At 48.4% G+C, this 12,149-nt stretch overlaps 1 protein-coding gene across 4 annotated transcripts; it reads left to right on the top strand.

Moving 5' to 3' along the window:
- Positions 1 to 3,625: 3,625 nt before the first annotated feature.
- Positions 3,626 to 12,146, top strand: TPM4 (tropomyosin 4). Of its 4 annotated transcripts, none has more exons than XM_063161104.1 (9): positions 3,626 to 3,957; positions 5,894 to 6,019; positions 8,861 to 8,994; positions 9,260 to 9,377; positions 9,801 to 9,871; positions 10,088 to 10,163; positions 10,449 to 10,511; positions 10,597 to 10,666; positions 11,788 to 12,146. In XM_063161104.1, exons 1-9 carry the CDS (start codon positions 3,844 to 3,846, stop codon positions 11,868 to 11,870), a joined length of 855 nt encoding a protein of 284 aa, XP_063017174.1. In that variant the 5' UTR covers positions 3,626 to 3,843; the 3' UTR covers positions 11,871 to 12,146. The 4 variants fall into 4 exon arrangements, with proteins under 4 accessions (XP_063017174.1, XP_063017173.1, XP_063017177.1 ...); XM_063161103.1 differs by lacking the exon at positions 11,788 to 12,146 and adding an exon at positions 11,124 to 11,340 and having other exon boundaries at positions 3,629 to 3,957; XM_063161107.1 differs by lacking the exons at positions 3,626 to 3,957; positions 5,894 to 6,019 and adding an exon at positions 6,787 to 6,939.
- Positions 12,147 to 12,149: the final 3 nt, after the last annotated feature.

Below are 12,149 nucleotides of genomic sequence, written 5' to 3'. Positions count from 1 at the left end.
ATTCTCCAGGTGTTTCTCTCCAGTTCGTGAAGCAGGGAAGGGAAGAAGGGCATGTACCTGGTTGAAGAGCTGCAGAGGGTGACATGTTTCTTGATGTTCCTTTCTAAATGTGGCTCTGAGTCATGCAACAGTGTTGATTAGAAAAATTATCTTCCTGCAGTTGAAGTAGAAAGGAAAAAGAATCTTGTTTGGTGTTTGCTTCCCTAGCTCTGAATCCAAGCCTGCCTGAGCCTGTGGCAGAAAGGGGGCTGGTGAGCTGACTGGAAAACCACTTGTGCTTTTCTCAATCATAGAAATTATGAAGAGGCTGAGAGAGCTACCATAGGAACAGTTCAAAATGCACACCTAAGGGTACAAGCAGCTGTTGTCCCAAGGAGCAGCACGCACAGCCTTATATCAGCCTCCATTCCACAAGTTCCTACATGTGCTGGGTCAAACAGGGCTAACACAGTCCTTCCCACTCCATTGCCCTCTCTTGTATCTTCAAACTACACCCCAAAACTTGTTCCTGTGAGTCAGAGATGCTGTGGCACATCCAGCCTCATGGCATGCAGGACCATGAGGTGAAACAGCTCTGAAGGCAGGATGGCATGACTGAGGGAAAGGAGCCCTGAAGGAGCCATAAAACACAAACAGCAGAGTGTGAGCTGGACCGTGGGGCTGCAGCCAGCTGAGAAAAGTTATTAAAGGTGTATCTTGTCCCCAAGAAATCTGGTGGGGGTCCCAAAGATGCATCTTGTCCCAAAGAAACCTGGTGGGGGTCCCAAAGATGCATCTTGTCCCAAAGAAACCTGGTGGGGGTCCCAAAGATGCATTTTGTCCCCAAGAAATCTTGTGGGGGTCCCAAAGAAGTATCTTGTCCTCAGGAAATCTGATGGTGGTCCCAAAGATGCATCTTGTCCCCAGGAAATCTGGTAGGGTCCCAAAGATGCATCTTGTCCCCAGGAAATCCGGTGGGGGTCCCAAAGATGCATCTTGTCCCCAGGAAATCTGGTGGTGGTCCCAAAGATGCATCTTGTGCCCAGGAAATCCGGTGGGGGTCCCAAAGATGCATCTTGTGCCCAGGAAATCTGGTGGGGGTCCTGCACTCCCCTGTGCCCAGCCTTGCTCAGCTCTCAGGGTTTTCACCCCAAACCCCTGAGGAGCCTCTGCTGCCCTCCACCAGCAAACTCCCACACAAGAGGGCGAGGAGAAGGGCAAATGACTGTGACTAACATGGTTTATGGGGCTGCCATGTCATTTCTCAAGGTTTGGAAACACTGATAACACAGCGCTTCACCCCTACGCCTTAAACCCGCTCCGGACTGAGGTCCTGTGTGATTTCACCTTCCACTGCTCAAATCACAGAATAGCTTAAAAGTCAGTGGAATTGGACTTAAAAAAAAACATGCCCGGGGACCACCTTGCTGCAGAGGTACCTGGAAAAAACACATTTAATTTTGTGAGGTGTTCAGAGGGATACAGGCACATACCAAGTGCCAGCACTGGTTTCCAAGCAAACACTGAACCTAGAGCTGTTAAAAAATCCGATTTTTATTTTTAATATTCAAACAAAAACAAACAAACAAAGAAGAAGACAAAGAAAGGGTAAAACAAGCACACAAAAGAAGCAGATCCCCCGCTGCCGCTGACGGTGCCGGGCCGGGCGGGGCAGGCCCATCCCCACAGCCCGCCGGGAGCCGCAGTCCGGGCCGCCGCCATCTTGGCGCCGCCTCAGCACCGCCCCTGAGGGCTCCCGGCAGCCATCTTGGGGCGCGGGGCGGGCTGGGTTTTCGTAAAATTAATTCCTTTTGATTTAAACAACCACAAGTCGTTGTCGTGTTTTAACCCCAGCTGGCTGCCGAGGACCACGTAGCCACTCATTTGCTCGCCCACGAGCGGAATCAGAGAGAATCAGAAGGGTAAAAGCTGGAGAACTCCTGGGTTGAAAGAAAGTTTAATAGGGAAAACAAAGGAGAAAAGGGCCCCATCTCATGGAATGGTGACATGGGAAGACAAATGCCATCACTCCAAAAGTCCCCCATTTGTGCCTCCTTCTCCCCGTTCATGTCCTGAGTGATGTCAGATGGTCTGGAATATCCTGGCTGTGTCCCCTCCAATATCTCAGGCACCCCCAGGCCCCTCCCCAGCTTGGTCCTGTAAGAGGCAGGAAAGGCCTTGGCTCTGTGCAAGCTCAGCAATAACAAAAGCATCACTATATTCTCAACCCTGTGCTCACAACAAATCCAAAACACAGCCCCGTACCAGCCACTGGGAAGGAAATTAACTCTATCACAGCCACAAGCATTGTGCTGGTGTCAGCTTTGTGTCCACTGTAGCATCATATTTAGCTCAATAAAGGGCCGATTTTCCCTTAAAAGTCTCTCCCAAAGGCCTTTCAGTGCTGTGCCAGCTGAGCCCCAGAGGATGGGGAAGCTCTGGGTCCTGTGCCATGTCCGGGTGCCCTCATGGCTGGGATGCTTGGGCAGAGGGGCTGTGAGTGAGGGGCTGCCGAGAGCACAGCACGGCAGAACTGGGCAGGGAAGGGACACCGTGGGGTCAGCGGGACCTGGATCGGGAAAGAACCAGGGTGGACATCAAGAAAAGGTTCTTCTTTCCCCAGAGGGTGGTTGGGCACTGGACATATTCCTCAGGGAACGGGCCCAAGGCTGCCAGACCTCCACAAGTGTTTGGGCAACGCTCTCAGGCACAGGGTGGGATTGTTGGGCTACCTGTGCACAGCCAGGAGTTGGAGTCTGTGACCCATCTCAGTATATTCCATGGCTCTGTGCAGGTGCCAGGGCAGCAAAGTCAGAAAGTGCTGCCAGGCTGCCCTGGAAGGTGCCGTACATCCGAAGATCAGAACATAAGAGCAGTCAGGACAAGGCTGTATGCGGCTCTGAGGCTCAGCAAGAAGGGTGAAGGGATGGAATGGTTTTGGGGACGTGTTTAATCAAGCTGCAAAAGGAAGCAGAGCTCATTCTGGGGCTGTTGGATGCTCTCTCTGTCACTGGAGATACTCCTGCTCACCCCAGAGCCTGCTCTTCCCTTCACACAGCAGAAGGAATAATTTACAGTGCTCATCAGACTGCAACTTCAGGTGTTGTTCAGTTCCCCAAGTGAGGGAAATTTCAAGGACAGGCACTCAAACTCACTGAGTTTGCCTTGAGCCTGAACTTGACATCTAAATTTGAGTTCTGCTATGCGTTGTACTATCACACATTATAGCTAGTTCCTTAACACCAGCGCTTATTTTTACAGCAAAAAACTCTGCTGTCTCATATCCTGCATCTTTTTATAACTTAAATTTAGCCACCTCTTAGGCATAGATTTGTTAAAAAATATTTATTTATTTTATGTCTGGATTTATTTTGGAGTAACGTAAAGAGATCCTTCCCTCGATCAGCCTCATGCCTTTTTTCCAGGAAGGCAGGCCATCCCCAAGATCTGCTGGGTTGGTTAATTGCTCTGCACACACAAAGGGGAGCTAATCAGCTTCTCTTCAAGCATGTGTTCATATGTCAACACTTGTGCTTCTGTCAGAAGCTTAAAAATGGAAACAGTTTTCTCTTTAAGAAAACAGGACCCAAATAAGGAGATGGAGTGGTGAAGATTCCTCTAGTGAGTCTGTTCCAGCTCATTCCTTAGAAAGGCTGTGGATGGAGCACCGGAGAAGGGGCCAATAGATCTGGGTTTTGTCCAGGGGGCTCTGGCTTTAAAGCTCTCTAAAACCACTTGTAGCTCATTTTCCCTGTGACTTGCCTGGGTACAACTTCTTTCTCTGTCCAAGCTGTTAAAAATCTAAAATTTTAATCATAAGATTCTTTTAGTTGCGTGACAGATCCAGCCTGTCCTTGAGCAAAAATGGAAGCTATCAAGAAAAAGATGCAGATGTTGAAGTTGGACAAGGAGAATGCCATTGACAGAGCAGAGCAGGCTGAGACGGATAAGAAGGCAGCTGAGGACAAATGCAAGCAGGTAAGAGGAAACAAAATCACTGGCTTTGTGTGTGCTGTGGAAATAAGTGTAACAAAATAGCGTGTGGCAATGTTCTGATTCAGAAAGCAAAATAATTTGAAGTTGGTTTTCTGTTAATCTTCTTTTGAAGTTTTTTGCCTTTTTGTTATGCTTCTACAGCCAGGACTAGGCTGTAACTTCTCAGCCATCTCAGTCTTTCCAAAATTAACATCATCCACAGATTATTAACAGTACTTTGTCTAAGTTTTCTTGAATCTTACATTATTCTCCTAAATTTCTCATGCTTTGATTCCATGCAAAAGGCCTTTACATATTTAAAATCAAAGCTGTAAACCCTGACACCTGTAAGACTAGTGCTAATAGAGTCGGCTGTGTCTAAACATTAATTAAGCCTCTCCTTGAAATGAATTAATAAAGTTCACTTCAAGTTTTTGGTGCAGAGAGTGCCCCTTAGAGGTACCAGCTGAGACTCAACAGGAGATAGGTTCTCTTATTTTTTGTGTCAAGAATAATGGAAAATATCTTAATTTGAATGCTGTTCTTTTAACTGAATTCTAACAATAACATTTTCATATTCTTTTGCTTTTCAATGTCTTTATTCTGGTGTCTGTCTCCTATTTGAGCTTTAGTATTTTCAGAATGATCTTGAAATGTTAGCTGAGTGCATTCAAGTTTTTACAGCACTTCTTGTAAAAGTACCACATATTTCCCTTTTGTGTTCCCTCAATCTGCTGCATCTTCCACACTGCTCTATGTTATAAGCATTCATCTGGCCTAATATTTCTTCTTCCTTAGAAAAACAAATCTTTGATCTTATTCCTCTTTTCTGAATTGTCTCAAAATTTTCAGCTTCTTTTTTAATGTGGGCACAATACTCAAATAGTTACTTTATTATTCATGCACAAAGTCAGCATCTGCTTCATGCTGCTCAGTGTCCCTCTGTCAGAACACCCGAGCAAGGTTTGCAGCTCTCTCACACTCTCTGGTTATTCTCTGCAACACACCAACATTCCAGAACAGCACACTCCCAAAAATGTCTTTAAAACTATCAGTGGAACTAAAATGAAGGAACTACACCAAAACACAAACTGTTTTCATAGAGTAAACTTCTGTGAAGGTGGAGCTAAATGGATAAATCACTGTCTGAACAGGCTGAGCTGATTTGTGTCGCAAATGAAAGGATGGAGCAGATGGGTTTGCAGGCCCACCCTTATCAGCAGCAGGCCTCTGATAACGTGAATTCTTCGGGGAGCATGAGACAGTTTATCACTAACCAGCCTCCCAGCAGGTTTTAAATAGCACAATTCTAGTGAACAATATGGATTTATATGGTATGGAGGAGTCTGAGCCTCATATCGTGTCGGGCCACAGTTGGGGAATAATCCAGGCTGGAAGGGACCTCCCGAGGTCAGCGAGTCCCACCCCGAGCAGGGCCAGCCCTGGTCCCTCCCACACCCAGAGTCTGGGCTGAAGTGTCCTGAAGCACACACAAAGATCATTCATTCTTTTCAGCTGTACAGAAATGGAATAGTTTCCTGAAAAATCACCAGGTAATAGTGTTACAACAAACACTAAAATGACACAATTTAAAAACATCTATAATCATGCTACAAAATTGCTGCATGGTGTGAAAAAAAAAAAAAAAAAAAAAGTGAGGTGAGAAAGGGCTTATAAATTCTGAATTAAACCAGATGCTGTGTGTGTGGTGCAGGCAGTGTTGTTCAAGGATGACACGTTTTTAATGACTCTTCCCTGGCAATTGCTCCCAGTCATTCTCAGACTACTGTCACCAGCAGAACTTTGTTTGATCTGGTCTTTTGTGGCTTTTTGTATGCTGTAATGGGTTAAAACTAATAGTAAAGAGTAGTTTTATCATATTAAACTGTAACTGATACTACATCAGTATGCTCACTTTGGGGATTTTTTCTCTTGGAAGGTAGAGGATGAGCTGGTAGCTCTGCAGAAGAAGCTGAAAGGAACTGAAGATGAACTGGATAAATACTCAGAGGCTCTTAAAGATGCCCAGGAAAAACTGGAGCAGGCTGAGAAGAAGGCCACTGATGTACGTACCCATGCCAGTAACTCTGCTCGCTGTATTTTCTACGCACTTCACTGGTTGTTTGCATTTCTGCCGGGGGATAGAAAGGCGGGATTGCAGTTTTAGAGGGTGCAGGGTTTCAGTCTCCTCTCCCCTCTGCTAAAGGGAGTGGGGCTGTTCTGCACCGAGCCCATTTGAGCCTCCAGGGGTACCCGGAGGGGACTTCGGGGCCCTGCTGGCAATTCTTAGGGAAAGGAGAAATCTCCTTTGACAGAACTAAACAAAATGGTGCCTTTTGAGGAAAAGCGGGACAGCAGCAGGATTATGCCGTGGCATAAAGCTGCCCTTTGCCTTCATCCCGGCACCAGGGCTAAAGGCCAGTCCAGGCTCCGCGCCACACCCGCGCCGTCGTGGCAGCGGCGTGAAAACCTCGCCTTTTGGGGGGCCGGGGAGCGCGGCTGCGGGGCGGCATCCCCCGGGCCGAACCGGGCCGGGCCGAGCGGGGCGGGGCTGCATCCCCCAGGCCAGGCCGAACCGGGCCGAGCGGGGCGGCATCCCCCAGGCCGAGTGGGGCGGGGCGGGGCGGGGCGGCATCCCCCGGAGCGGAACGAGCCGGGCAGCATCCCCCGAGCCGAACCGGGTCGATCCGAGCGGGGCGGCCCCGGACGCGCCCGTCCCGTCCCGGCCGAGCCCGCGCCGCTCCTCAGGCTACGTCACCACCTCCACCTCCAGGCGCGTGACGTCAGCGGGCCATTGAAAGGCGCGGGCCCGCCACGTGCAGCACCTCCGCGCCCAGCCCGCCGCCCGCGCCCATGGCCGCGCCGAGCTCCCTGGAAGCCGTCAAGAGGAAGATCCAGTGCCTGCAGCAACAGGCGGATGAGGCGGAGGACCGCGCGCAGGTCCTCCAGCGGGAGCTGGACCTGGAACGGGACCTGCGGGAGAAAGTGAGACCGCCCGGGCTGCCTGCTCGCCTCTCTCGGTCGCTCTCTCCCGGGCTGCTCCTTCCTTCCTGTCTCTGGCTCTCTCTCGCTGGGGCGCGCCCGGCTCTCCCCCGCTGCGGGAGGACGGCTTGGCCGCCGGCTGCCTCCATCCCCGGGCTGTCCCCGCTCCGCTCCGCACTCACCGCCCGCGCTGCCGCAGCGCCGCGCCCGCCCCGGCCCGGCCCGAGCCGCGCGGAACCGGGCGCGGCGGCCGCGGCTCCTCGCCCGCCGCTTATCGCGCTTTGGGGCCCGTTCCTGCGGAAAAGGCGCTCGAGCACCGATCGGCACTGGGGAGCGGTTGAGCGTTTAGTAGGAAATGGCTGTTTAATTAGGCAAAAGCGCTGCATGACACGGAGCGGGGAGTTCCCGCCTCTCGGCGCCGCACCGCTGGCTTCAGCACAGCTGGGAAATGTCCGAACTGCTGAAAAATAACTTTCCGTCGTGGTTTTCACAGAGAAACGCGAAAATCTCCGCTAGCGTGCGGCTCTCCCGGGGTTGGACAGCTGGTTTCACTTAGATTTGTGTGCGATCAGCCTTCCCGGCATCTTCCTGCTATTTTATCACATGTCAGCGAGTTAGTTTTACCGTATAAGGACTGCGGGCTGCTGCTGGGAGAGGTGGAGCCAGGCTCACCCCAGATTCCCAGTGGCCCCGGCTCCATAACTTTGGAATCTTGCTGAATTAAAAAGTGACTTAAAAGCGCCCTGTCTAGTGGAAGGAGTTGCTGCCGCAGAACAGATGCCAGTTTTGTACATGATCGATGCCTTGTGTATAAATCGGGAAGTTAAACACTGCACTGGGTAAAAACAGATGAAACGTTGGATAATTTATGACTAGAGGAATCCTGGGTCAGCTTCCATTTGGATCAGCCACTGAACTCCTTTCCAAGATGGCTCAGAAGTGAATGGAAACCACTTCCTCCAGCTTAGGAGTGGTCAGTGACCAAATTTGCTAAGCTGCAGAAAAACGCTTTTCTTTTTTTTTTTTTTTTTCCAAAGTGTTTTAACATAAAGCATAAAACATTCGCCCCTCCAGGGTCTATATTCTGTAAAAGTGAGGGGAAAAAAAAGTTAATCTTGTATATGGCAATCCTCCTCAGAATGGGGGACAAAACAGTGCACAATTCTGGCAGTTACTAAGCAGGGTTCCATTTTCCTTCAAAAACAAGCAATTAAAGGAGCTGAATCTTAATAAACACATATTTATGGACAGCAGTTTGTCCATGTTATCTGTATCGAGCATTTCTCCCATCAATCTCTTCCATTTATTAACTAGTCTATTTTTTATACACTAATGGTGTTCCAATTACTGTGCAGTTTGTTCAATAATACACAAACAGATCTTATTACTGAGAAATGCATCCTGCCTAATTCCTTAAGTACTGCAGGAAGCAAAATTAACTTATTTTAAGAATCTATCTAATTTTGTCCCAAAAAAAGCCTGACTGCCATGCCGAGGCCACTGTCTGTGCCCAGCTGAGCCTGTAGATTCTCCAGCATCCAGGATGGATCAGGACCTGGCTCCAGGGTGTCACTGAAACCAAGGGCACAGAAACCCACGGTGAAGGTTTTGGAACTAAGCCATCATGGAAACGGTTCATTTTTAAAGTTTGGATAGATGCAGCCCTGTGAAGTGCTCCAAAAATACCCCGACCCAGCAGTCCTGTAGAGTTCCTTTTTGTGTGGCAGGAATGATAAGTGCCATTAAAAAAAAGAAAGAACAAGCACACACTCCATACCTTGACATTCCTGAGATGCCGGAGTTTAAGCAAACAAAAAGCAGCGGCAGAAGGGCCCCTGAGCTGCCCTGCAGCCCCAGGAGATGCTGCTGTGGCTTTAGGGACACTGAGGGCTGTGTAACCCTGCTCTGGGCATTGTTCACACAGGCTGAGGGCGAGGTGGCAGCTCTGAACAGACGCATCCAGCTCGTGGAAGAGGAGTTGGACCGTGCCCAGGAGCGACTGGCCACAGCCCTGCAGAAACTGGAGGAGGCTGAGAAAGCAGCAGATGAGAGCGAGAGGTACGCTCCTTTTTTATTTTCTGGTGTTAAACAAAATGAATGTATATAAATGAAATACTCCTGTGTAATTTAGTATCTGCATGTGCTGCTGCAGGTCAGAGACTTGAAACTTTCTTACAAGCCAGATTGGGTAATTCCATTACCCTTGATAACCACTGTGGTCATAACGGGCCATTTTTAGGTTACAAATATCAAATTGCACTTTGTGAAGTTGGGATACAAGTGCCAAAATGCTTCTACATTAAAAATGCTTTGACTTCTGCAGAGGAATGAAGGTTATTGAGAACAGAGCAATGAAAGATGAAGAGAAAATGGAAATTCAGGAAATGCAGTTGAAGGAGGCCAAGCACATTGCTGAAGAAGCCGACCGCAAGTATGAGGAGGTAAAAGGGAGAAGGAAATGGTGAAATGTACAGGAGAGCCATGAGCAATAACAACACTGCTCTTCAGTTTTGTCCCTCTGTTCAGTTGGCACTGGCTGATGCCTCAGCCTTGGAACACTGCCAGCAAAGAGGAATTTTAATAGTGATTTGCAGCATCCTCAGTACCCAATGCTAAAAATACTGCAAAATCCAACTGGGGAGGGCTGTTACATCTGTGGCTGGATGCTTCAGCCTAATTTCCTCACTCCAGAGGAAGCAGGAGCAGAGTACTTCTGAGTGCCTGTTGAAATCTGTAAAGAGTGTCCCAGCCTGTAGCAGGGGATGGAAATGGATGATTTTGAGGTCCCTCCCAGCCTCCCCAGCCCTGTGCTGTGATTCTGTGAGCTGCACACTGACTGATAACTGGCTGTTCTCTTTTTACAGGTTGCCCGTAAACTGGTTATTCTGGAGGGTGAACTGGAAAGAGCTGAGGAGCGTGCAGAGGTGTCTGAAGTGTGAGTAACTGTTCAGAATATAGGAAATATCAACACTGCATTGCATTAAAAGTAATCTCCTGATAGGCAGGCATGTAGTTAGTACTCATAGAAAAGTTTATTTGCACACTATATACCTGGTTTTCTTCTTCCAGACTTAATTACTTCCTCCCTTCCTCCCTCCTCCAAATCATAACAGGAACACTAATAATTCATACTTCTATTTTCCCTTTCTAGTAAGTGTAGTGACCTTGAAGAGGAGTTAAAGAACGTCACAAACAACCTGAAATCTTTGGAAGCTCAATCTGAAAAGGTTGGTTCTTTCAGTAAACTAAAGGATATGGGCAAAGCCAAAACTTGTAAATAGAATTCATAGAAATAAACCAGAAATACAAAGCAAATGAGAGGTTTTACCTGCCTGCCTGTGGATACCACTCCATCAGTTCTGCCCAAACAATGCTGAAGCTCTGCAGGAGAGCATGGAAATGGTTTTTGCAGCTGTTTTAAAAGGAAGAGTGCTTATAAATAGGTCAGAGTTTTATAAACATTTATTATTGTTGCTACAACTTCCCTTCAAGAGCATTTATTGTTTTCACAGTACTCGGAAAAAGAAGATAAATATGAAGAAGAAATCAAGATTCTCTCTGACAAGCTGAAAGAAGTAAGTTTGGCCATCCCCAAGCTGGATGCATCTTTGGGCATAATCTTTCTAGGAGCACCCAGTGATGCTATTTCACCTTTTTTAGGCTGAAACTCGTGCAGAATTTGCAGAGAGAACTGTTGCCAAACTGGAAAAGTCTATTGATGACCTGGAAGGTATGGAATGAGTCAAATTTCTTTAAAAGTGATCAGTTTCAAATCAGATGACAAATTCTATGAGTGGGTGGTGGATTTAGTGGGAAAGAACAGCAGCATATTGGTAGATGGGTGTGACGTGTCCACTGGTGGAAGTTCTCCTGAAAAAGGTTTTCTTCCATAAAGTTGGTAACAATTCCCTGATTTTGGCCAACTGACAGATGGAGGGACTCAAGGGCTCACCATACTTAATCTGTTTGCTTGAAAACAGTTATGGGATTACAAAAAGTTCACATAGGAGGAACTTCTGACCAGGCAGCTTTGTGGGTGTTTTGCTTTCCTTCTGATACTCAACTACTCTGTTTTCTTCTTTTGTTTTCCTCCCAACTGCTTTGGCTGCTGTTGCCTTTTGCCTCTCCGCTCTCCTCCTGTGGCCTCTCCTCCTCCCTGCATTTCTTGCTGCCCTGGTGCCTGACAGATGAGCTCTACGCTCAGAAGCTCAAGTACAAAGCCATCAGCGAGGAGCTCGACCATGCCCTCAACGACATGACCTCTTTGTGACGTGCCCCCGTGTGGGGACACGGGGAACTGCCTCTCACTGTGTTCTCTCAAGCTTTTCCTGCCTGCAATCCCTGTCACTCCTGTGCTGCCTGCACCTCTGTGGGAAATGAGCTCAATAAAACGTGATACCTCTACCTGTCACCTTGCAGGGTTTAATTCTGGATAGATCAGCTCAAAGTCACTGGTGATGGCACCAAAAACACATTCAGCTCCTCAGGTGGGGTTGGGCCAGACACGGTCAGGATGGGGCTGCACCTGACAATTGAACGATTGAATTTTGGTGTTCCTTTAGTCAGTGAAAAGCTTTGAGTGTACTCAGTGTCTACTGGTTAAAAACCTCCCAGTCCAAGGAGAACCCAGCAGGATGTGGCCCATAAATGACACATTAAAACACAGCCCTTTCACACTCCATGACAAGTGTCCAAAAACCTCTCTTAAGCACAGCAATTACAAAAAATTGGCCCAGTTTTGATGATAAAGGTGTCTTAAATATGAAGGTAAGCTACCCCAGGTTTTATTTAAAGAGAAAAGGCTGTGAAATAATGTTATTTCAATCTTGTGGTTTTCTTCTTTCTCACCAGAAAAACTCGCTCAAGCCAAAGAGGAGAACCTGGGCTTGCACCAGACACTGGACCAGACACTAAATGAACTGAACTGTATATGAGGGGCTCAGAGCTGCCAGCAGCCACGGGAGCCAGCCCTGGCCCTGCCCCGCCCCTCTCCTTTCTCTCTCTGTATCCTGGAAAAGCCAATTAAGTTATGACCGGCACAGCCACCCCGTGGCTCCGGGGAGCCCCGCCGGGCCGGGCCGGGCCGGGCGTGGCCGTGCCCTGGCTGTTCTCACGGTTCCCTGCTCCTCCCCTGTACCCCCGGTAGAAGCTGCACCCGAGCGGCGGCGCCGCCTCCGCTGCCGTTTCTTATTAAAGGATTTCTCACAGTACCG

The sequence above is a fragment of the Melospiza melodia genome, chromosome 7, assembly GCF_035770615.1.
Source record: "Melospiza melodia melodia isolate bMelMel2 chromosome 7, bMelMel2.pri, whole genome shotgun sequence".
NCBI lineage: Eukaryota > Metazoa > Chordata > Aves > Passeriformes > Passerellidae > Melospiza > Melospiza melodia.
Note: the sequence above shows the minus strand (reverse complement) of the source record. Positions and strands in the feature narration are given on the sequence as shown.

Excerpts from the sequence above, each read along its gene's own strand:
- TPM4 (XM_063161104.1), top strand. The coding sequence starts at position 3,844 with ATGGAAGCTATCAAGAAAAAGATGCAGATGTTGAAGTTGGACAAGGAG. Across the intron at positions 8,995-9,259 it reads GCAGCAGATGAGAGCGAGAG|AGGAATGAAGGTTATTGAGA; the intron begins GTACGCTCCTTT and ends TGACTTCTGCAG. Across the intron at positions 10,512-10,596 it reads TCTCTGACAAGCTGAAAGAA|GCTGAAACTCGTGCAGAATT; the intron begins GTAAGTTTGGCC and ends CACCTTTTTTAG.